The sequence below is a fragment of the Mobula birostris genome, chromosome 3, assembly GCF_030028105.1.
Source record: "Mobula birostris isolate sMobBir1 chromosome 3, sMobBir1.hap1, whole genome shotgun sequence".
NCBI classification, from domain to species: Eukaryota; Metazoa; Chordata; class Chondrichthyes; order Myliobatiformes; family Myliobatidae; genus Mobula; species Mobula birostris.
The window spans coordinates 196776896-196799818 of NC_092372.1; the positions used below are offsets into that span (position 1 = coordinate 196776896).

The 22923-nt window shown below is 40.6% G+C and overlaps 1 protein-coding gene across 7 annotated transcripts in view; it reads right to left on the reverse strand.

The window, feature by feature from the left end:
• pard3aa (par-3 family cell polarity regulator alpha, a) overlaps nt 1–22923 on the reverse strand; it is an 881596-nt gene that overhangs the window by 466919 nt on the left and 391754 nt on the right. For all 7 annotated transcript variants that reach the window (XM_072253986.1, XM_072253983.1, XM_072253982.1 and 4 more), the window contains exon 4: nt 9701–9876. In XM_072253986.1, the coding sequence (XP_072110087.1) occupies nt 9701–9876 (176 nt within the window). The remainder of the gene's footprint in view (nt 1–9700; nt 9877–22923) is intronic.

Sequence of the window (22923 nt, forward strand, 5' to 3'; positions counted from 1 at the left end):
GTGCTTCCAAGCCCATCAAACCTGCACACATGGGGCAAGGCAGAGTCATCTGCGTGCCCACTGTGCTCCAAGCGAGGAACCCTGGAGCACATCCTCAGCGGCTGTGCAAGGGCACTTGGTGAGGGACGGTACAGGTGGAGGCATGATCAAGTCCTGAAGACCATCGCTGAAGCCGTCATCGCAGGAGTTGAGTGGGCGAAGCAGTCCCGACCCTCCAAGCAGACCATTGCCTTTGTCAGAGCTGGGGAGCAGCCAATAACTGCCAAAAGAACATCTGCAGGCATTCTGACCTCTGCCAAGGGACTGGCAGCTGTTGGTGGACCTCGAAGGGCAGCTGAAGTTCCCCAACCATATCGCAGCCACCACCCTGCGACCAGACATTGTCCTAGTGTCTGAGTCTACTAAGCAAGTGGTGCTGCTGGAGCTGACAGTCCCATGGGAGGATAGCTTGGAAGAGGCCTTTGAAAGGAAGCTCTCCAAGTACGCAGGACTGGTCAGCAACTGTCAGCAGGCTGGATGGAGAGCGAGGTGTCTCCCAGTGGAGGTTGGTTGTAGGGGATTCGTAGCCCGTTCTTTAGTTAGAGCATTCAGCATTTTGGGCATCGAGGCAGAGAGGAAGAGGAGAGCCATCCGCAGTACCACCGATGCGGCAGGGAGGGCCTCAAGATGGCTGTGGCTCAAAAGAGGGGAGCCATGGAGTCATAAGTAGCTAGCCATCTGGACACAAGCTGGGGTCTGATCAGCCCCGGCTGGGTCACCTGGAGGAGGTTGTATGATGTTGAAAGACCCGAAACACCCGATGATTCCAGGAACATCACTGAAGATGTGTCCAGAAGCATCAATAGATGTATGTACACAGCTTGAATAGATTTTTTAAATGTGCAAAAACAGAAATAATGTTTGTGGAAAAAAAAGATGAGGTAGTGTTCAAAGATTCAATGTCCATTTAGGAATCGGATGGCAGAGGGGAAGAAGCTGTTCCTGAATCGCTGTGTGTGCGCCTTCAGGCTTCTGTACCTCCTACCTGATGGTAACAGTGAGAAAAAGGCATGCTCTGGGTGCTGGAGGTCCTTAATAATGGACGCTGCCTTTCTGAGGCACTGCTCCCTGAAGATCGCATCTGCATAACCTCTTCTGTTTAAATGACAGAGAGTGGTAGGTGTCTTGAAGGGGCTGCTGGGGGTGGGGGTAGGAGCTGATACCATAATGGAATTCAAGAGGCTGGATACATGAGTATACAGGAAATGAAGGGATAAGAACCATGCACAGACAGAAAATAAGAGGTTTAATTCAGCATTAGAGCCGACTGGTGGTGTAGTGACATCTGCACTACCCTTTGAGGAGAGCAGTCCCAGGTTCAAATCCGGCCGGTCGTTGCACACTTTCCATCAGTGCTGGCTGAGCATCGAGCTAGCAACTTGGCCTTGTAAAAACAGACAAAAATGCTAGAAACAGCAAGGTTGCCACCTATTGCGCCACCATTCTGCATTGTTGGCTAAAGGACCTTTTCCTGTACTGCACTGTTCTACAAGTATCACCTGTATTTCTCTCCCCACAGATACAGCTCCAGGATCTGAGCATTTCCAGCTTTTCATATTTTCAGCATCAACTACATTTCATTTGAAATACTTTTTGGGCTACTCTCTCAGAAAATGAGCACAGCTTGTATCACTAAGCTGCGAAGAAGCAGAAATGTCTTTCTCCTTCCTTACATCAATTATGGCCCAAAGTGACCTGTCATCTGTATCTCTCTCAGCCCACCTCCCAAATTAATAGACTTAAAACAATTAATTCTCTGAACATTGTCCATCATAGTGCCGTGCAAACTTCTGTCATTTTCATTCATGAAAATTAAATACATCTGCAACCACACTGATGGACAATTGATTCAGTATCATTGAATTTCTGAGGTTGCATATAATGGGACAGTAGATGCTTTAAAAACAAGTAACAATTTCCTGTATGCACAGAGTTAAAGAAACTAATATATAAACCATTTTAAAAGGACAGCGCATTAACAAGCATGTGAGAGGGCAGGAGCCTCACTCATGCTGCTAATTTTACAAGAACAATTCTCAAAATCAGATGCCTGCATCAAAGTATGGATATTGTTGACCTTAGTGTTGCGTATATATCAAATAATTCAGTTAGTTTAGAGCAGAACAAGTGAGCGGGGTTTCAAAATGAATCCATCTGTTCTTTTCCCACTGAAGCAAAACAAATATGAGGGGAGATCTAACAAGTTTTCAATATTACTTGTTTTGAAAGACAAAACTGTGAAGGATTGTTTATTATGGAGTGATAAGTTGACAAGAAATAGACGGAGGAGGATTATCACCAGAAGATTGATGGGGAAGTTAGGAAATTTCTTTTCTCATAGGGGGTTACCAGAATATAAAATGTTTGACCGCAAACAACCACGGAAGCTGAGGGGATAGCATAATTGTTTGGTTAAAATCTGAAAAGGAACAATATTCGGGAAGGGGAGAGGAATGTAATTAGGCATTTGATAAAGTGACATCACAATGTGACTGAATGGCCTCTTTCTGTAATGCGTTTTCAAAGGGTGTTATGAACTAGGCTAGAAAAATATATAATCCACAATACAAGGGCAGTTTTCTTCCAAACTCAATTGGCCAACTACTTCACAGGAGAGATGAAAAAAACACTTTCCATCACAGTCCAAATGATATACAATCATTTTCCAGCGATATTTCATATATTGATTAGTTAATCATTATAGCATTGTGTTAGGTACAGAACAGCCTCCTGCAGCAAACATCTCTTTCGAAACCATGTAAAAGCTGGACCCCAACTATAACCCACTCCATTATAAATAATGGAGTTCATTCTCAATCATCTGAAGAATTTCAGAATCACCTCACTATTTCACTTAAGCCTCTATATTTCATCACCAAATAACAATACTCCAGTCATTTTACTGCAGACATATAAAATTTTAGTGTTTCAGAAATATTCCAGTGATTGTCTCTTACACAGTTTAAGGTACTTAAAGTAAATTTATGATTAAATTTTTGCACAAATTACAAATATAATTGCGAAATATTCCATTGTATTAACATCTGATTCAGTGAGAAGATGGTAAATTAAAAAAAGAAATTTGAATTAAAGGTTGAAGGTTTACACCATGAAAGCTCAAAGACAGCAGCCACTTAGCAAAGGGAATAATCATTGCACAAGATTAGAGTTTGCATTGACAGATAATATGTACTGGAATAGGATTACAGAAGTGATATTTTTAAAAGTAAATTAATCATAGAAGGGTCAATATGCATCACTTTACTGAACCATCTTCACAACAATTTAGCATATTGCTATTTTCAAGGCGACGCTTTACTGCCACAGCTCTATAAATCAGCCTTTGCAGTTAAGTAAATTACATGCTCTCATTCGCTTGTCCTTGGAGAATGCAGGCTTCACGATTTTCTTGCTCATTCAAAATGCCCTTCGGACCTGCATACGGTGTTTTCATGCTATTAATTTTACTTAGTCTGAGTTCATCTAAAAATTCAATACTCAAACCAAAGAAAATGGAACAGCTATGGTACTTTTGAATTAAGTCACATATAGCAGGGAAACAGGCCCTTCAGTCCAACTAATCCATGTACTTGCCCGAATGTCTCTTGTAATTACTGCCTGTGCCACGCGACAGTGAGAATAGGAATGCAATGAGGTGGAGGATAAATGCGTGGCTGAGGGATTGGAGCAGGGGGCAGGGATTCAAGTTTTTGGATCATTGGGACCTCTTTTGGCGCAGGCGTGACCTGTACAAAAAGGACGGGTTACACTTGAATCCTAGGGGGACCAATATCCTGGCGGGGAGATTTGCAAGGGCTACTGAGGTGACTTTAAACTAGAATGGTTGGGGGGTGGGAATCAAATTAAATAGACTAGGAGAGAGGAGGTTAGTTCACAACAGGGGGCTGGGAACCAGTGCAGAGAGACAGAGGGGTGTAAAATGTGGGTAGAAGCAAAAAGTAGTAAGGTGAAAAGTAGAAGTGGCAGGCCGGCAAATCCAGGGCAAAAATCAAAAAGGGCCACTTTTCAACATAATTGTATAAGGGCTAAGAGAGTTGTAAAAGCGAGCCTGAAGGCTTTGTGTGTCAATGCAGGGAGCATTCGTAACAAGGTGGATGAATTAAAAGTGCAGATTGTTATTAATGAATATGATATAGTTGGGATCACAGAGACATGGCTCCAGGGTGACCAAGGATGGGAGCTCAACATTCAGGGATATTCAATATTCATGAGGGACAGACATGAAAGAAAAGGAGGTGGGGTAGCATTGCTGGTTAGAGAGGAGATTAATGCAATAGAAAGGAAGGACATCAGCCAGGAAGATGTGGAATCGATATGGGTAGAGCTGCATAACACTAAGGGGCAGAAAACGCTGGTGGGAATTGTGTACAGGCCACATAACAGTAGTAGTGAGGTTGGGGATGGTATTAAACAGGAAATTAGAAATGTGTGCAATAAAGGAACAGCAGTTATAATGGGTGACTTCAATCTACATATAGATTGGGTGAACCAAATTGGTAAGGGTGCTGAGGAACAGGATTTCTTGGAATGTATGTGGGATGGTTTTTTGAACCAACATGTCAAGGAACCAACTAGAGAGCAAGATATTCTAGACTGGGTATTGAGCAATGAGGAAGGGTTAATTAACAATCTTGTCGTGACAGGCCCCTTGGGTAAGAGTGACCATAATATGCTGGAATTCTTCATTAAGATGGAGAGTGACATAGTTAATTCAGAAACAAAGGTTCTGAACTTAAAGAAGGGTAACTTTGAAGGTAAGAGACGTGAATTAGCTAAGATAGACTGGCAAATGACACCTAAAGGGTTGATGGTGGATATGCAATGGCAAGCATTTAAAGATCGCATGGATGAACTACAACAATTGTTCATCCCAGTTTGGCAAAAGTATAATTCAAGTAAGGTAGTGCTTCCGTGGCTGACAAGGGAAATTAGGGATAGTATCAATTCCAAAGAAGAAGCATACAAATTAGCCAGAAAAAGTGGCTCACCTGAGGACTGGGAGAAATTCAGAGTTCAGCAGAGGAGGACAAAGGGCTTAATTAGGAAGGGGAAAAAAGATTATGAGAGAAAACTGGCAGGGAACATAAAAATTGACTGTAAAAGCTTTTATAGATATGTGAAAAGAAAAAGATTGGTTAAGACAAATGTAGGTCCCCTACAGACAGAAACAGGTGAATTGATTATGGGGAGCAAGGACATGGCACACCAATTGAATAACTACTTTGGTCCTGTCTTCACTAAGGAGGACATAAATAATCTTCTGGAAATAGTAGGGGACAGAGGGTCCAGTGAGATGGAGGAACTGAGCGAAATGCATGTTAGTAGGGAAGTGGTGTTAGGTAAATTGAAGGGATTAAAGGCAGATAAATCCCCAGGGCCAGATGGTCTGCATTCCAGAGTGCTTAAGGAAGTAGCTCAAGAAATAGTGGATGCATTAGTGATAATTTTTCAAAACTCTTTAGATTCCGGACTAGTTCCTGAGGATTGGAGGGTGGCTAATGTAACCCCACTTTTTAAAAAAGGAGGGAGAGAGAAACCAGGGAATTATAGACCGGTTAGCCTAACATCAGTGGTGGGGAAACTGCTAGAGTCAGTTATCAAATGTGATAACAGCACATTTGGAAAGTGGTGAAATCATCCGACAAAGTCAGCATGGATTTGTGAAAAGAAAATCATATCTGACGAATCTCATAGAATTTTTTGAGGATGTAACTAGTAGAATGGATAGGGGAGAACCAGTGGATGTGGTATATTTGGATTGTCAAAAGGCTTTTGACAAGGTCCCACACAGGAGATTAGTGTGCAAACTTAAAGCACACGGTATTGGGGGTAAGGTATTGATGTGGATAGAGAATTGGTTGGCAGACAGGAAGCAAAGAGTGGGAATAAACGGGACCTTTTCAGAATGTGGGGTACTGCAAGGCTCAGTGCTGGGACCCCAGTTGTTTACAATATATATTAGTGACTTCGATGAGGGAATTAAATGCAGCATCTCCAAGTTTGCGGATGACACAAAGCTGGGCAGCATTGTTAGCTGTGAGGAGGATGCTAAGAGGATGCAGGGTGACTTGGATAGGTTAGGTGAGTGGCAGATGCAATTTAATGTGGATAAATGTGAGGTTATCCACTTTGGTGGCAAAAACAGGAAAACAGATTATTATCTGAATGGTGGCCTATTAGGAAAAGGGGAGGTGCAACGAGACCTGGGTGTCATTATACACCAGTCATTGAAAGTGGGCATGCAGGTACAGCAGGCGGTGAAAAAGGCAAATGGTATACTGGCATTCATAGCAAGAAGATTCGAGTACAGGAGCAGGGAGGTACTACTGCAGTTGTACAAGGCCTTGGTGAGACCACACCTGGAGTATTGTGTGCAGTTTTGGTCCCCTAATCTGAGGAAAGACATTCTTGCCATAGAGGCAGTACAAAGAAGATTCACCAGATTGATTCCTGGGATGGCAGGACTTTCATATGATGAAAGACTGGATCGACTAGGCTTATACTCTCTGGAATTTAGAAGATTGAGGGGGGATCTGATTGAAACGTATAAAATTCTAAAGGGATTGGACAGGCTAGATGCAGGAACATTGTTCCCAATGTTGGGGAAGTCCAGAACGAGGGGTCACAGTTTGAGGATAAAGGGGAAGCCTTTTAGGACCGAGATGAGGAAAAACTTCTTCACACAGAGAGTGGTGAATCTGTGGAATTCTCTGCCACAGGAAACAGTTGAGGCCAGTTTATTGGCTATATTTAAGGGGGAGTTAGATATGGCCCTTGTGGTTAAAGGGATCAGGGGGTATGGAGGGAAGGCTGGTACAGGGTTCTGAGTTGGATGATCAGCCATGATCATACTGAATGGCGGTGCAGGCTCGAAGGGTCAAATGGCCGACTCCTGCACCTACTTTCTATGTTTCTATGTAATTACACCCACCATTACCACTCCCTCTGGCAGATCATTCCATAGGGCCAATACGCTCTGCGTGAAAAAATTTGCCCCTCACATCACCCTTAAATCTTTCCCTTCACAGCTTAAACCTAAACCCTCTGGTTTTGGACTTCCCGATCCTGGGAAAGATAAGCTGACCATCTACCTTATCTGTGGCCCTCTTTATTTTAAAAACATCCATAACATCACCCTTGAGCAACCCTGCTCCAGGAAAACGGTCCCAAGCTTATCTGACCACAGCTTCAAATTCAATCCCCCCAACTCCCAGCAACATTCTCAGGAATCCTTTGTACAGCCTCTCCTGAGTAGTAACGCCCAGGTATCACCCATGGAAGGGCATCTTAACAGCAAAAAAAGCAACACTGAATGAAGTTAGAGACAAAATCAAATTCATGCCAGCTATGGAGCAGTTTGCAGGTCATTATTTCCTACAAGATGGAACCGAACATCATAAAGGACTGTGTTGCTTCACTCCCTGAGGAGCTAAATGTTTTACATCCACGTTTTGAAAGAGAGAGTAAAACTATACCTTTGCCAATCCCTGCAGTATCTACCAAAACTGATATCGGTCTCAGAAGCTGACGTCAGAACATCTTTCAAGAGGGTAAACCCCTCTTGGCATCAGGCAGGCCACTGAAAACCTGCGCCAACTAATTGGCTGGAGGATTCAAGAAAAGGTACAAACTCTCAATGCTGCAGTCAGAGGTTCCCACCTGCTTCAAAAGGGGCTCAATCATATGCGTGCCCAAGAAGGGGAGGGTGAACTGTCACGACTACCACCCAGTGGCACTCACACCAACTGTGATAAAGTGTTTTGAGAAGTCGGTCCTGTCTTGGATCAACTCCTGCTTGAGCGAGGATCTGGACCTGCTGTAATTGCCTATAACCACACCAGTCTAAAGAGGATGCAACTGCACTGGCACTCCACTTGGCCTTGGGCCATCTGGACAAAAGCAATACCTATGTCAGGCTTCTGAATATTGATTACAGCTCGGTGATCCCCTCAGAACTGATCAAAAGCTTCACAACCTGGGCCTCTGTATCTCCCCCTGCAATTCCTTGGCTTCCTCATCGAAGGATCAGTCAGTGCAGATCAAAAATAACACCTCCCTGCTGACAAGCAACACAGGCACACCTCAGTAATGTGTACTTTGTCCACTGCTCTACTCTCTCAACACTCACGACTGAGTGGTTTGGCACAGCTCAAACACCATCTATAAATACGCTGATGACACAACTGCTGTTGGCAGAATCTCAGGTGTCAGTAATAATCGAAGTGATTCTGACAACTTTCTTTCATGTATACTACTCAAAAAATTTTAATGTCATCTATAAGCTTAGTAACCAATCCACTTGTATTTGTATCTAAATATTTAATTTATTTTTGACAAACAACAGAACACCCAATTATATTTGACAAACAGCAGGAAACCCCACACTGATCTCGGCAGCACATCCCTGGACACAGGACTTAGATCTGAAAAACATGCCTTCCCTACCATCCTCCAACTCCTTCCATCAAGCCGATTTTGTATCCAATTGTAAACACAAGGTAGTCTGCAAACACCGGAAATGAAGAAGGGTCTTGATCAAGGGTCTCAGCGTGAAACATCAACTGTTCATTCCCCTCAAGACCTGCTGAGTTCCTCTAGCATGTTGTATATTACTTCATATCCAATTGGCCAGCTCACTCTAGATTACATGCAATTTCAATTTCCAGACGAATCCTGTCAAAGGCGTTGCTGAAGTCCATGTACACAACATCTACCACCTTGCCCTCAGTCTTCTTGGTCACCTCTTTAAGATACACAATCAAATCCATGAGACACACTTTCCCATAGACAAATCATGCTAAGGATCACAAATCAGTCCATGCCTTTCCAAATTTATGGAAGTCATGTCCCTTGGAATCCCTTCCAATAACTTTCCCAGCACTGATACTGTGCTCATCAGCCAAAAGTTCCCTGTCTAGTCATGCAGACTTCCCCTTCCACATCAGCCGTCCTCCAGTCTACCAGTACCATACCCATAGCTTAGAAAGATACAAAAGTCTCTGCTCTGGCCCAAGCAATTACTTACTTTGCTTGCCACAAAGTACCAGAATAGACCTGGTCATGCCTCAAGGATTTATCCACCTTTATTTGCCTCAAGGTCACCAACATGTTCTCTTCCATTGTATTGATATGTTTCAAGATATCACTGTTTTCGTTCTTGAACACTCTAGCTTTCATGAATTCCTCCATGGTCAACATAGATGAGAAATATTCATTAAAGACCTCACACATCTCCAGCAGCTCAGAGATGACCACAGCGATCCTTCCAGGGGCCTCTTCTTTCCCTTGTTACCTTTTCGCTTGTCTAAGTGCACTAAAATTACTTTTTAGGATTTGACATCACCTTATCTGCTAAGGATATCTCACAGTCTCTTTTGCTCTCCTGATTTCCTTAAGTGTACACCTACATATCTTAGAGTTTCTTAAGGCAGCCACTTCATCCCAGCCACCTATCAGTAACATTTGCATGAATGGCAGAGTCTTTTTCACTCTAACAGGAACATGTTAACAGTAGCAGCATTTTAAAAAGGGCACTTTATTCGGAAGAAAGTACATTAAGACATATTCAGGTTAGTAAGTCTCGAACAAAGCAAAGCAAAATGTCCAAACACAGCATTAAGAGAAGGTTGTGGGCACTCACCTTTTTTCTATCAAGGCTACTTGATGTCTGGCTTGGCTTTGGAAAGCCTGGTGTTGTTGACCAACGAGTAGGGTTTTTGCGAGATGGTTCTGCAGAGTTAAGATTAGGTCCTGATACTGGGGACAGAAGACCAATGAGAGCAGGGTCGCTACTACGTCGCACATGGAGTGGCATATCTATTGGGAGAAAAAGGCAACAGTAAGTTTACCATTTTAAAAACTGAAAACCAGTATAAGGCTACAAATGACCAGAATGAAACTTCAAAAAAAGTAAACCACTGGCAGTTGCTGACCTTTCATAGAGCAAACTTAATATTCTCTTGAAGGCAGAGAGAAAAAATGCATCTTATTCCCTCATAAATTCATTTCTGATGAAAGGTCAGCGATCAGAAACTGAATGTTTTTTTCTCTCTCTCTACAGATGCAGCCTGGCCAACTGAGCATTATCTATTTTAGATTTCCAGCATTTACTATGTTTTTTGTTTGGATTTAAGTCCATTTACTTCTTTTCATTACAATTTTAATAAAACCTCCTCAATCAGTTGTAAAGATATTTTTTAATGATATTCACATACTAGATTATTTCCCAGATGGATAAAAGCTGGCATATTTTTCTGGGAAGGACACAATATCACACATACCGATTAGCAGGTGTCTACTTGCAGAGCTAATACCCACATCAGTGGAGATGTTCCTCTTAGAAGAACAGAGTGGGTTGAAGAGCCTGTTCCTGTGCGGTACTGTTCCAAGTTTTATGTTCTAGAAGGGAGCTAACAGGCACAACAGGCCTGTAGCCTGAAGATCGTTAACTGACCTTTCTGCAACTTTTATCAGATTATCAACAGCAAAATACAAAACTACACTCTGTGGCCACTTTACGAGTTACATCCTGTACTTAATAACGTGGCCACTGTGAGTATATTTGTGGTCTTCTGTTACTGTAGAAGATTCGATATGTTACACACTCAGAGATGCTCTTCTGCACACCACCGTTGCATGGTACAGATATCTGAACTTCTATAGCCTTCCTGGCAGCATGAATTAGTCTGCCATTCTCCTCTGACCTTTCTTATTAACAAAGCATTTTTGTTCCACATACCTGCCAGCCACTAGATTTTTTTCTTGTTTTTGTAGCATTCTCTGTAAACTCTAGAGACTGTTGTGCATGAAAATCCCAGGATAGCAGCAGTTCCTGAGATACTCAAACCTCCCTGTCTGGCACCAACAATCATCCCGCGGTCAAAGTCACTTAAATCACATTTCTTCCCCATTCTGATGTTTGGTCTGAACAATAACTGAACCTGTGACTATGTCTGCATGTTTTTATGCTTTTAGTTGCTGCCATATGATTGAATCATTAGATATTTGCATTAATCAGCAAGTGTACCTGATAAAGTGGTCACTGAATATATTTGATGAAATGTTCCCTAATGTTGTTTAGTTTAATCTGGCCATAAACAAAGGATTGTCTGGACAAATGCAGTTTTATCAGTCCGTGCCAAGTTTCACCACAATACATAAGGCTCTTATAAAATAATCAGCACACATTTTTTTAACAAAGAAGATGGATGACTTTCTAAGTTTAGAAAAGCAATACTTTACTATAGTGACTATTCCAATCACCAATGCATACTTAATGCAATCAAATGACCTAATGCTTTAATCTAGTTACTTGTACATCATCACCAAACAAACCAATTCACACAATGACTTAACACTACAGATACAAGAATCTGAAACACCATACAAAACACTGGACGAACTCAGTGTGTCCGGCAGCAACCATAGAGAGAAACTGATGGTCAACATTTCTGTTCCCGATGAATAGCTTCGATCCAAAAGTCCATTTCTCTCAAAAGCCACTGCCTGACCCAGCGAGTTCCTCCAGCACTTTGTGTGTTGCTGTAGTTAGAATGCCACAGTGCAAGTGGTGAAGAGGAAGCATACTCATTTTCCTGACAATTGGTAAAAGCAGCCCCAAGACAAATAAGAGCAGGAAAAGAGCCATGTAGTGGTGGGAATGGGAGTGTTTGTAGGATTGAGTGTGATAGCAAAAGTTCATTGAAATTCAAAGTACCAAATATACACCAAAGAATGTATTACAGTCACCTGATGGCTCTACTATTGATCTCATAGAAGAATACTGTCACTACATCAAAACTCAATTAATCTTACATACCCGGGACTTTGCAACTGCAGGATCAGCAGATCTCTTGACCATTGGATTTTTAATATTCCAGCACACTTCTCAAATATCAAAGTTCAAAGTAAATTGATTATCAAAGTACATATTGAGATCAATGGATCTGGGGTTGAGAGGGTAAACAGCTTCAAGTTCCCTGGCATCCACATCATCGAGGGCTTCACGTGGTCTGTACACACCAGCTGTGTGGTTAAAAAAAAAAGGCACAATAGTGCCTCTACCACCTCAGATCATTGAGGAAGTTTGGTATGGTCCCTCAAATGCTAAGAACCTTCTTCAGAGGCACAATTGAGAGCATCCTGACTGACTACGTCACTGCCTAGTATGGGAACTGTACCTCCCTTAATTGCAGGACTCTGCAGAGAGTGGTGCGGACAGCCCAGCACATCTGTAGTAGTGAACTTCCCATGATTTAGGACATTTACAAGGACAGGTGTGTAAAAGGGTCCTGTAGGATCACTGGAGACCCAAGCCATCTCAACCACAATCTATTCCAGCCGCTACCATTCAGAGCTGACTTGAGCATACTCCATATTACACAGACTGTTCTATTTATTACAAATTATTATAAATTACTATGATTGCACATTGAGATGGTGATGAAACTTACTCATGTGTGTGAAGGATGTAAGAAATAAAGTCGCTTCAATTGAATCCAATTCAATATGTCATTATATGCAACCCTGAGATTCATTTTTTGTGGGCATACTCAGTAAATACAAGAACTATAATAGAATCAATTAAAGACCTCACCCAACAGAGTAGACAATCAAGCAATCTGCAAAAGACATCAAAATGTGAAAGCACAAAAGAGATGAACAATAAGAAGAAATAAGAAATAAATAAATAAATAAATAGAGGACATGAGATGAAGAGTCCTCAAAAGTGAGTCCTTGGTGTGGGAATAGTTCAGTGATAGGGCAAGTGAAGTTGAGTGAAGTTATCCCCATTAGTTCAAGAGCTTTATGGTTGAGGGGTAATAAATGTTCCTGAATCTTGTAGTGAGAGTCCTGAGCCCCCTGTATTTTCTTCCGGGTGACAGCAGTGAGAAGAGATCATATCCTAGGTTGTGGAGGTCCTTGATGATGGATGCTGCTTTCATGTGGATGTGCTTCATGGTTGGGAGGGCTTTACCCATGATTGGCTGGGCCATATACACTACCTTTTGTCAGATATTTCATTTAAGGGCATTGGCGTTTTCATGCCTGGCTGTGATGCAACCAGTCAATATACACTTCAGCACATGTCTATCGAGGATTCTCAAAGTATTAGATGTCATGCCGAATCTTTGCAAAACTTCTTAGGAACTACTCTGTTTTCTTCATAATTGCATTTACGTGCTGGGTCCAGAGCCGATCCTCTGAAATGATAACATTGAGGAATTTAAAGTTGCTGACCCTCTCCACCTCTGATCTCCCAATGAGGACTGGCTCATGGACCTCTAGTTTCGCCCCCATGAATTCAATAATCAGCTCCTTGGTCTTGCTAACATCGAGTAAGAGGTTGCTGTTGTGGTACCACTCAGCCAGATTTTCAAGCTACCCTCCTACATGCTGATTCTTCACCATATTTAATTCGGTCAATGACAGTGGTGTCATCAGCAAACTTAAATGTGGCATTGGAGCTGTCTGAGCCACACTGCCTTAAATGTAAAGTGAGTAGAGCAGGGGGCTAAGTGCACAGCTTTGTGGTGCACCTGTGCGAATGGAAATTATGGAAGAGATGTTGTTGCCAAGCCAATGTGTCCAGTGTCCGCAAGACAGGATATCCAAGATCTATTTGCTCAAGGAAGTGCTGAGACCAAGGTCTTGAAGCTCATTGACTAGTTTTGAGGGGATGATTATTGAAGGCTGAATTATAGTTGATAAAATGAGTCCTGATGTAAGCACCTTTACTGCCTAGATGTTCCAGAGTTGAGTAAAGAGCTAAAGAAACAGCATTTGCTGTGGACCTGTTGTACCGATAGGCAAATTGGAGAGGATACAAGCTGCTTCTCAGGCAGGTGTTTCATCACCAATCTCTCAAAGCTCTTCATCACAGTGGATACATATGCTACTGGATGGTAGACACTGAGGCAGGTTGCCATGTTCTTCTAAGGCACCAGTATAACTGAAGGCTGTTTGAAGAAGCTGGGTGCATCAAACTGCCAAAACCACCTAGTTGGTCAGCACAGGTCTTTGGTACTCAGCCAGGTACACCATCTTGGCCAGATTCTTTCCGTGGGTACACCCTCCTGAAGGATGCTCATTACTGAAATCATAGGGTCACCAGGGGCTGTGAGAGTAACTGAAGGCTCCTCCGTGTTTTAATGGTCAAAGCCAGCATGGAAGGCACTGAGCTCATCTGGAAGCGAAGTATTGCTGTTTGATTCTACTTTGTAAGAGGTAATGGTATTCAAGCCTTGACTCAGCTATCCAGTATCCTTCACTGATTCAAGTTTAGTCCCAAATTGCTACTTGAGATGGCCTTCCAGAGATTGTACCTGACCATGTGTCTTCATAAAGGGATCCAAAGTGGAGAGAGTGAGCAGTCTCAGGTTCCTGAGTGTCAAGATTTCTGGGGATCTAACCTGGTCCCAACATATCGATGCAGTTATAAAGAAGGCAGGACAGCAAATACACTTCATTAGGAGTTTGAAGAGGTTTGGTATTTCAACAGATACACTCAAAAACTACTATAGATGTAACATGGAGACCATTCTGACAGGCTGCATCACTGTCTGGTATGGGGAGGGAGGGGCTACTGCACAGCACCAAAAGGAGCTGCAGAGGGTTGTAAATTTAGTCGGCTGCATCTTGGGTACTAACCTACAAAGTCCCCAGGACATCTTCAAGGAGTGGTGTCCAGAAAGGAAGTATCTATTATTAAGGACCTCCAGCACCCAGGGCATGCCCTTTTCTCACTGTTACCATCAGGTAGGAGATACAGAAGCCTGAAGGCACACACCCAGCAATTCAGGAACAGCTTCTTTTCCTCTGCCATCTGATTCCTAAATGGACATTGAACCCGTGAACACTACCTCACTTTTTAAATATATATATTATTTCCGTTTCTGTACGATTTTAATCTATTCAATATACGTATACTGTAATTGATGTACTTATTTAATTATTATTATTTAATTTTTTTCCCTTCTTCTTCTTCTGTATTATGTATTGCTCTGAACTGCTGCTGTTAAGTTAACAAATTTCATGACACATGCCGGTGATAATGAACCTGATTCTGATTCACTTGGTCACCAGACCTGAATACCTCTGATCTCACCCATAGCAGATTGCGGAACAAATACATTTTTGGGGGGGATATTACATAGTAGAATAATAAAATTTCCATTGAATTTGGTGGGATATGCAAAGGCAGCATGGAGAAAATCAGAAGCAGGGGTCCCGGTGACAAAAAGGAAACAGGAAATGATTATGGGAATTGGGGTCCTAGAGGGTGAAAGAGAATGCAGGAATTATGCCCAGTGAGCCAGATATGAACCACTGATAGTTCTGAATAGTCAGATGAAAGATTAACATTGTTTTACTGTATCTTTGAGTAGAGAATTTTTTAATATCACCTGCTGTTATTGGGCATCAGTTCAATATGATCCCTAGTGCCTAATAACTGTGATTTAATTAACTTTTAAATTGTGGTTTTAATTAACTTCTTAAACAGTATATATTGCTTAAAAGATTGAATTATGCATATGATTTAAGGAAAAACTGAAATGTGAATAAATGTCAGGATTTTACAAAAATAGCCTTTATTTAAAATCCCTTGTACTTTGAAATATTCACCAAATGTAATTACTTTAGCTACACAATGTTTATTTTAGGGCGAGGTAGTTTGCCTAGCAGTAATTAAGGCTTAGTATGCTATTAAATAATCAAGTGGACCTCAAGTAGCTAAGTGTAAGATTTTCTGGACATTTTTTTCACAGTGTTAGTTCGTAATTAGCTGAAATTCACAATGGCTTTAGTCATTTCCCATGAGTACATGAGGAAGGCTATAAACATAACAGCCCCATGGTATTCCACTGAAACTTTCGACAGCAGCCTTAGGATTTCCACATGAAATTATACATGCATTCAAAAACTGAGGTTTTTCTCATATCACCAAGTAATGTTTTGCAAAGGAAAGTTTTTTTTTAAAGATTAAATGTAAGCACTTTCTCAACAATTAAGATTTTAGGCTGTGTCAGCAAAAATAAATCACACCACAGTAAGCCTGTTACATCTATCCCCATATTACCCGATAACTGAGTCAGACAGGGCTGGGTAGTATCAGCTTTCCAGATGAGATGATGAGAAATTTAATGAGCCAGGCTGATGGCTTAGAAAGACAATTTTTAAAACTAACTTAATTTTTTTTTTAGATAAAACTAAGTTATTTTCAGAAAGTATATGATAATTATTTAATCGAAAATGCAATGTGCTTTATTTCTAACCAGCAACATTCAGTTCAACGATACCTTCGTTACTTCAAGTGCATACTATTTCTCTCCTAAAATGTCTCGTGCATGAACACGTTATAAAATATTAATTCCTTAAATGATTACCAATGCAGAGATAACCTCAGAAGTATTTACTGCATAAAAATTTTAACGCCCAGTGGAATCCCTTACAGATCGACTACACTTAGATTTTTCAATACTATGTTTTCATGAGGCACTGAAGCTTGGGAATGAAGAAATGTACAAAATATTCCATTCAGAAGGAACAAGACAGCATCCCTCTAGTTGTGTAACAAATGGGCCAGGAAAACAAAGGCCATTTTAGTGCTGGATCCATTAAAGTACCACAGAATCATCACAATGTCACCTGCAAGCTCCCAAATTAGAGATATATTTTTGTCAGGAATGTTTTTGATGACAAATAGGATCTTTAACAGAAGTTATCAATCCAGGTATCGATCATAGATGTATCGCTTGGAACCCTGACCCAGTTATTCTCCAATCCATTTTGGAAGCTTTCATTGACTTTTGTTTGGTTTACTTCCTATGCCAGAAGCTATTGTATTTTTAAGTGCCCAATTTATACTCATTTTCAGATTTTTTGATCTGCAGATGACAAATTCTTTCAAACAAAAATCTTGCAGAAAGCAGCTGGCTGAAAGGGATAGACACAGGGTTATTCTTCCAAAAATAATGTTAAGGTATGTTAATGTGCATATAAGAAACAAATTGCTAACATGTCAGCCACTTCATGACAGACAAAGCAAAGACTTTAAAAGTTCTGGCTAAATTTTTACAATCTGGTTAAGTTTTATGGCAATACATAAAAATTCAAAGCCAAAATGTTTCCTTGACATTTGTAAAATCAAGGAAGATTTTCTGCATCTGACAAGATATTGTTCAGAGAACTGCACAGAAATTGTATAATTCATTTAATTAAAAAAGTTTGAGCTTTAGGCAAAAATAATTGTGAATCTAAACTTTCCAATAACTTAGAGGTTTAATATGGTTTGGTTTAATGAAATGACCAGCCTATTAAATATAAAATCATTTTTTCCTCTTCAGCATGTTTGCCTCCAATCAAATTGATTTTATATCATCAATCCAAGTGCTTGAAAAGGTCAGAGAGCTGCAGACATATTTAACAATTTGTTTCTTCAAAAAACGATGTCAAAATACCAGGAGATTTTGATGGTGAGCTCAAAATATCAGTAAAGCAAATGATTAATAACTGTTTCAGTCACTGAATGAACTGGAACCTGAACATTAAAATCTATTAATCTGAAAACACATGGTTATTATTTTTCTGATATTTTCTGGTATTGATGCACAAATTCTTTGAGAGTTATTTGACTTTTGTATATGCACTGTACAAATCCAATATGAAATTCATCAATTCAAAACTTTATTCTGAATGCACCTCTTTTTTTCCACTTAACTAGGTTTAACATTTCATGCTTTTGACTTGAAGAATCAACATTAAGGACTGCGGACTCTGCAGGCATGGAGATAATGACTGTGAAACAAATGTACAAAACTCAGTGTGGGTTATTCCACTTCTTGGAGGGGGTAATACACAAAGAATGCTAACAATTCCTTGTCTGAGTGGATAAAGTCCTGATGAAGGGTAACTATTTGAATATTGACTGTTTATTCTGCTCCATAGATGCTGCCTGACTTGCTGAATTCCTCCAGCATTTTGTGTGTGCTGTACAAGAATTCCTTCACTTGCAGAGTGTCTTGTGCTCAGGATCAGAAACTGACAGTGAGTGGAGGATGGTAGAGTTATTGGCTACGACTTTACAGAGTTGGAGAGAGACAGCTGCATAAATATGCTCCAACAGGCACTGAGATTGAGTTTCTATATTTTTTGGCACAGTTCTTATTTACTTCTCTGTACACTTACACAAGAAAGGCTCCAGTTTCCACTATAACCTACTCTAACCAATCATTTTACAGCATATGGTAAGGCTACAAAATGACAAAAGTTTTCTGCACTCCTCTGAGAAATCATTTCACATTCACTCTGCAAGCTGGTAGTTGAGATCACAAGATGCACAGCACAGGGAGAAACATGCCACCAACTATTCTGTAAGTACCACTTGACCTCCAATAAGTCTTCCGATTTGGAAAAACCAGTTCAGCAATGAGGAACGTAACTGAGAAAATACACTCAGTGGCCACTTCATTAGGTACCTCCTGAACCTAATAAAGTGTTTACTGAGTGTATGTTCATGGTCTTCTCCAGCTTAGCCCACCCACTTCTCGGTTTGAAGTACTGTGTGTTCAGAGTTGCTCTTCTGCACACCACTGTTGTGAAGCCTGGTTATTTCAGTTACTGTCACCTTGAACCAGCCTGACCATTCTCCTCTGACCTCTCTCATTAACGTAGCATTTTTGCCCACAGAACTGCTACTCACAGAATTTTTTTTACATTGCCCACCATCTGCTGTAAGCTCTTGAGACTTCTGTGCCTGAAAATCTCAGGAGATCAGTGGTTTCTGAGATACTCAAACCACCCCATTTGGCACCAATAAATATTCCACAAAGTCAATTAGATCACATTTCCTCCCCATTCTGAGCAACTGAACATCTTGATCATGTCAGCTTGGTTTTATGCATAGAATTACTGCCACATGATTGGCTGATTAGATATTTACATTAATGAGCAGGCATACAAGAGTATCTAACAAAGTAGGCACTGAGTATACATTAGCTATTTTATCAACTTATGCTTTTCAGTAGCAACAAATATTTGGACTTGGTTAATTTAACAACACATTTAGTATACGTAAGAGAATAAACTGCTGTAATATTTTTTCAAGATGTATGAACAAGCTCACCTCTAAACTCTTTAAAAAGTCATTGATAACAGGAAAGGTAACATACTATTAAATTTGGGTGAAGCATTCTGCTATTTCATTTAAAATACTACTGAATCAGTTATCAGTTCGATGATGCAGAGTAACCCAAACCTTTGATTTCACCATGGTAAACCTGAACGTACTCATACAGTTTTCATCAGCAGATTCTTTCCTTTGAAATCATAGAGATTGCATCAGCATGAAATATTATGTTTATCTGAAGATAATTAAACACTTCTTTCTATAAATCCTAAAGAAAACAGTGTATACAATAGAAAAGAAGTGACATTAAGACCACCCCTGTTTGTGCAATAGGTTCCAGAGCTGAATGACCACCTGTTACATCATGTTTTCAAATGCTTTAAGACAAACACACGTGATTAAAACCAGAAGAGATAGGAGCAGAAATAGGCGATTTGGCCCATCAAGTCTGTTCCGCCATTCAATCATGGCTGATCCTTTTATTCCCCTCCTCTGCCCCACTCCACAGTCTTCTCCCCATAAGTTTTGACGCCTTGTCCAATCAAGAACCTATCAAGCTCTGCCTTAAATACAGCCAACGACCTGGCATCCACAGCTGCCTTTGGGAATAAATTCCACAAATTCACCACCTTCTGACTCAAGAAATTTCTCCACATCTCTGTTTTAAATGGATGCCCCTCTATCCCGAGGCCATGCCCTCTGTCCTAGACTCGCCCACCATGGGAAACATCCTTTCCACATCTAACATGTCTAGGCCTTTCAACATTCAAAAGGTTTCAATGAGATTCCTCCCCCACCCTTCAAAACTCCAGTGAGTACAGACCCAGAGCCATCAAACATTCCTCATATGGTGACCCTTTCATTCCAGCAATCATTTTTGTAAACCTCCTCTGAAACCCTCTCCAATGCAAACACATCTTTTCTCAAATGAGGAGCCCAAAACTGTTCGCAATACTCAAGGTGAGGCCTCCCCATTGCCTTATAAAGCCTCAGCATCACATCCCTGCTCTTGTATTGTAATAATAATAATAATAATAATAATAATAATACTTTATTGATCCCAAGTAGCGAATCCTTTCGTTACAGCAGGAACATTTAAGAACACTTAGCATTGTGCAGACTTAACTAATAATGAAGTACAGAATAATAATACACAATAATAATTTACCAATGTGAAATAATAATGCACAAAATAATAAAACATATACTATTGTACTATGATGTGTGTTCTGTCACACAGAGATGAATTATTGTATATGCTTATTGCATTTGGTAGGAAAGATTTTCTGTAACAATCCTTCTGAGAGCAGCCTGAATGAGTCTGTATGAAAGACCTCCTGAAATGAATGCTAACATTGCATTTGCCTTCCTCACCACTGACTCTACCTGCAAGTTAACATTTAAGGCTGATTTATACTTCTGCGTTAAATGGACACCGTAACCTACGCAAGTGGCCTATGCGCGTTGTGAGCATTTATACTTGTGCGTTGATGTGCCTGCATCGCTCTGCAATTCGCGTATGTCGCGCATGCGCACACACCTGCCTGTGCAAGGCTTCATGGTCTTGGTAGTCTTTCTCAAGGTAAACAAGTTTAAAGCGAGCGTCTTTTCTCGTGAAAGCGAAATGTGTCCTCCATAATTTTGGAGGTCTGTAAAGCTTTATGGAAAGTATTGCAGCCAGAGTTCCTTCCCTGCCCTTCAGTTGGCCAATGGGAAGCTATTGCAGCGTAGAAGGAAATGCGATGCTACCAAGCAGACCAATCACAGTTGTTGCAGTCTGTGTTGCTGCGACGCGCAGTTACATTTTGGGAGAGGTGCGCATCAGGCTACGGCGTAGGGATCCACGTAGGCTCTGCATAGAATCCGCAGCTATGCCGTACCTACGGCGTCAATTTGACGCAGAAGTATAAATCAGCGTTTAGGGTGGTCTGTACAAGGACTCCCAAGTCCCTTTGCATCTCAGGTTTTTGGATTTTCTCTCCATTTTAGAAAATAGTCTGCACATTTATTTCTTCTACCAAAGTGCATGACCATTCATTTTCCAAAATTGTATTTCATTTGGCACTTTATTGCCTATTTTCATAATCTAAGTCCATCTGCAGCCTACCTGTTTCCTCAACGCTACCTGCCCCTCCACCAATTTTCGTGTCATCTGCAAACTTGGCAACAAAGCCATCTTTTCCATCATTTTAAATCATTGATATACAGCATAAAAAGAAGCATCTACCACATCTTTGTATCCATTACTACCTCCCCAGCATCATTTTCAGCCATCCAATATCCACTATCATCTTTTACTCTTTCCATATCTGAAAAAACTTTATGTATCCTCTATTATATTATTGGCTGGCTTACCTTCAGATTTGGTCTTTTCTTTCTTTATGGCTTTTTAAGTTGCCTTCTGTTGATTTTTAAGAGCTTCCCAATCCTCCACCTGCTCATCATTTTTTTGCTACATTATATGCCTTCTCTTTAGGTTTTATGCTGTCTTTGACTTCCCTTGTCAGCCGTGGCTGCCTCATCCTCCCTTTAGAATACTTCATCATCTTTAGATGCATTTTTCCTGTGCCTTCTGAATTTCCTCCAGAAACAGAGGATTGCTGTTCTGTCATCATCCCTGCTAATGTCCCTTTCCAATCAATTTTGTCCAGCTACTCTCTCATTCTTCTGTAGCTCCCTTTACTTCACTTCACTGTAACACTGATATACCCAAATTTATCCTCTCCTTCTCAAACAGCAGGGTAAATTCTATCATTTCTTAATATTTCTTAATTGTACACAATTGTTTTTATGTTCTATCACTGAGCAGCAGTGAACCATCTGATTGGCCTATCAGAGTTCTCTTTGAGAACTAGTTAACTTGATCAGCATTTCTGATCTGGCTATTGTTCGCGATTGCACTTAATAATAAAAAAAATACTATGACTACTGCCTCCAAAAGGTTCCTTTATCTTAAGCTCCCTAATCAAATCTGGGTCATTACATAACACCAAATCCAGAATTGCCATTCCCCTACTCGGTTCAACCACAAGCTGCTCGAAAGAGGCACCTTGTATGATTCACGCTAAATGGTGGATTCTCACTTCTATGTCTGGGGGACATGGTCTATTCAGCTTCAATTATGAGAGGCATAAATAGGGTAGATGCCCATCAGAGGGGCATGAAAAACAAGGGGGTAGAGCTTTAAGGTAAGAGGAATGAGTTTTAAACAATTTACGAGGAAATTTTATTTTTAAACACACAGCATGTTGATTCTAGGACATGCTTCTAAGAGGTGGTGGTGAAATCAAATACACAATTACTAAGTTTAAGGTGCATTTAGGGAGATAATTAAATAGGCAAAACACTAAAGAACATAGTCTTAATGTGTACAAATGTGATTAATGTAGATGAGCGAAAAGTTCCATCTGAATGCAGTGGAATGGACGGCCACTTTTAGTTCTGCATAACTGTAACTCATACTTGAGTAAAAATGTAATAATGATGCACTGAAGCATACTCATTTTACAAGGACTTACTTTGCTGACACTCAACGTAAATAATATTTGCTCTCATTCAGTATTGCTTCTAAACCCTCAAACAAATAGTTTTAGGTTTTCAATCCACTGGATCCACTTATACATGAGAATGTATATAGAACTGTACAATTCTACTTCCTCCATGAAATGTTGCTCAAGAAATTGAAATCATACAGGACATTTTAAAAACACTTGGCCTATTTTCAGAATCACACTTTT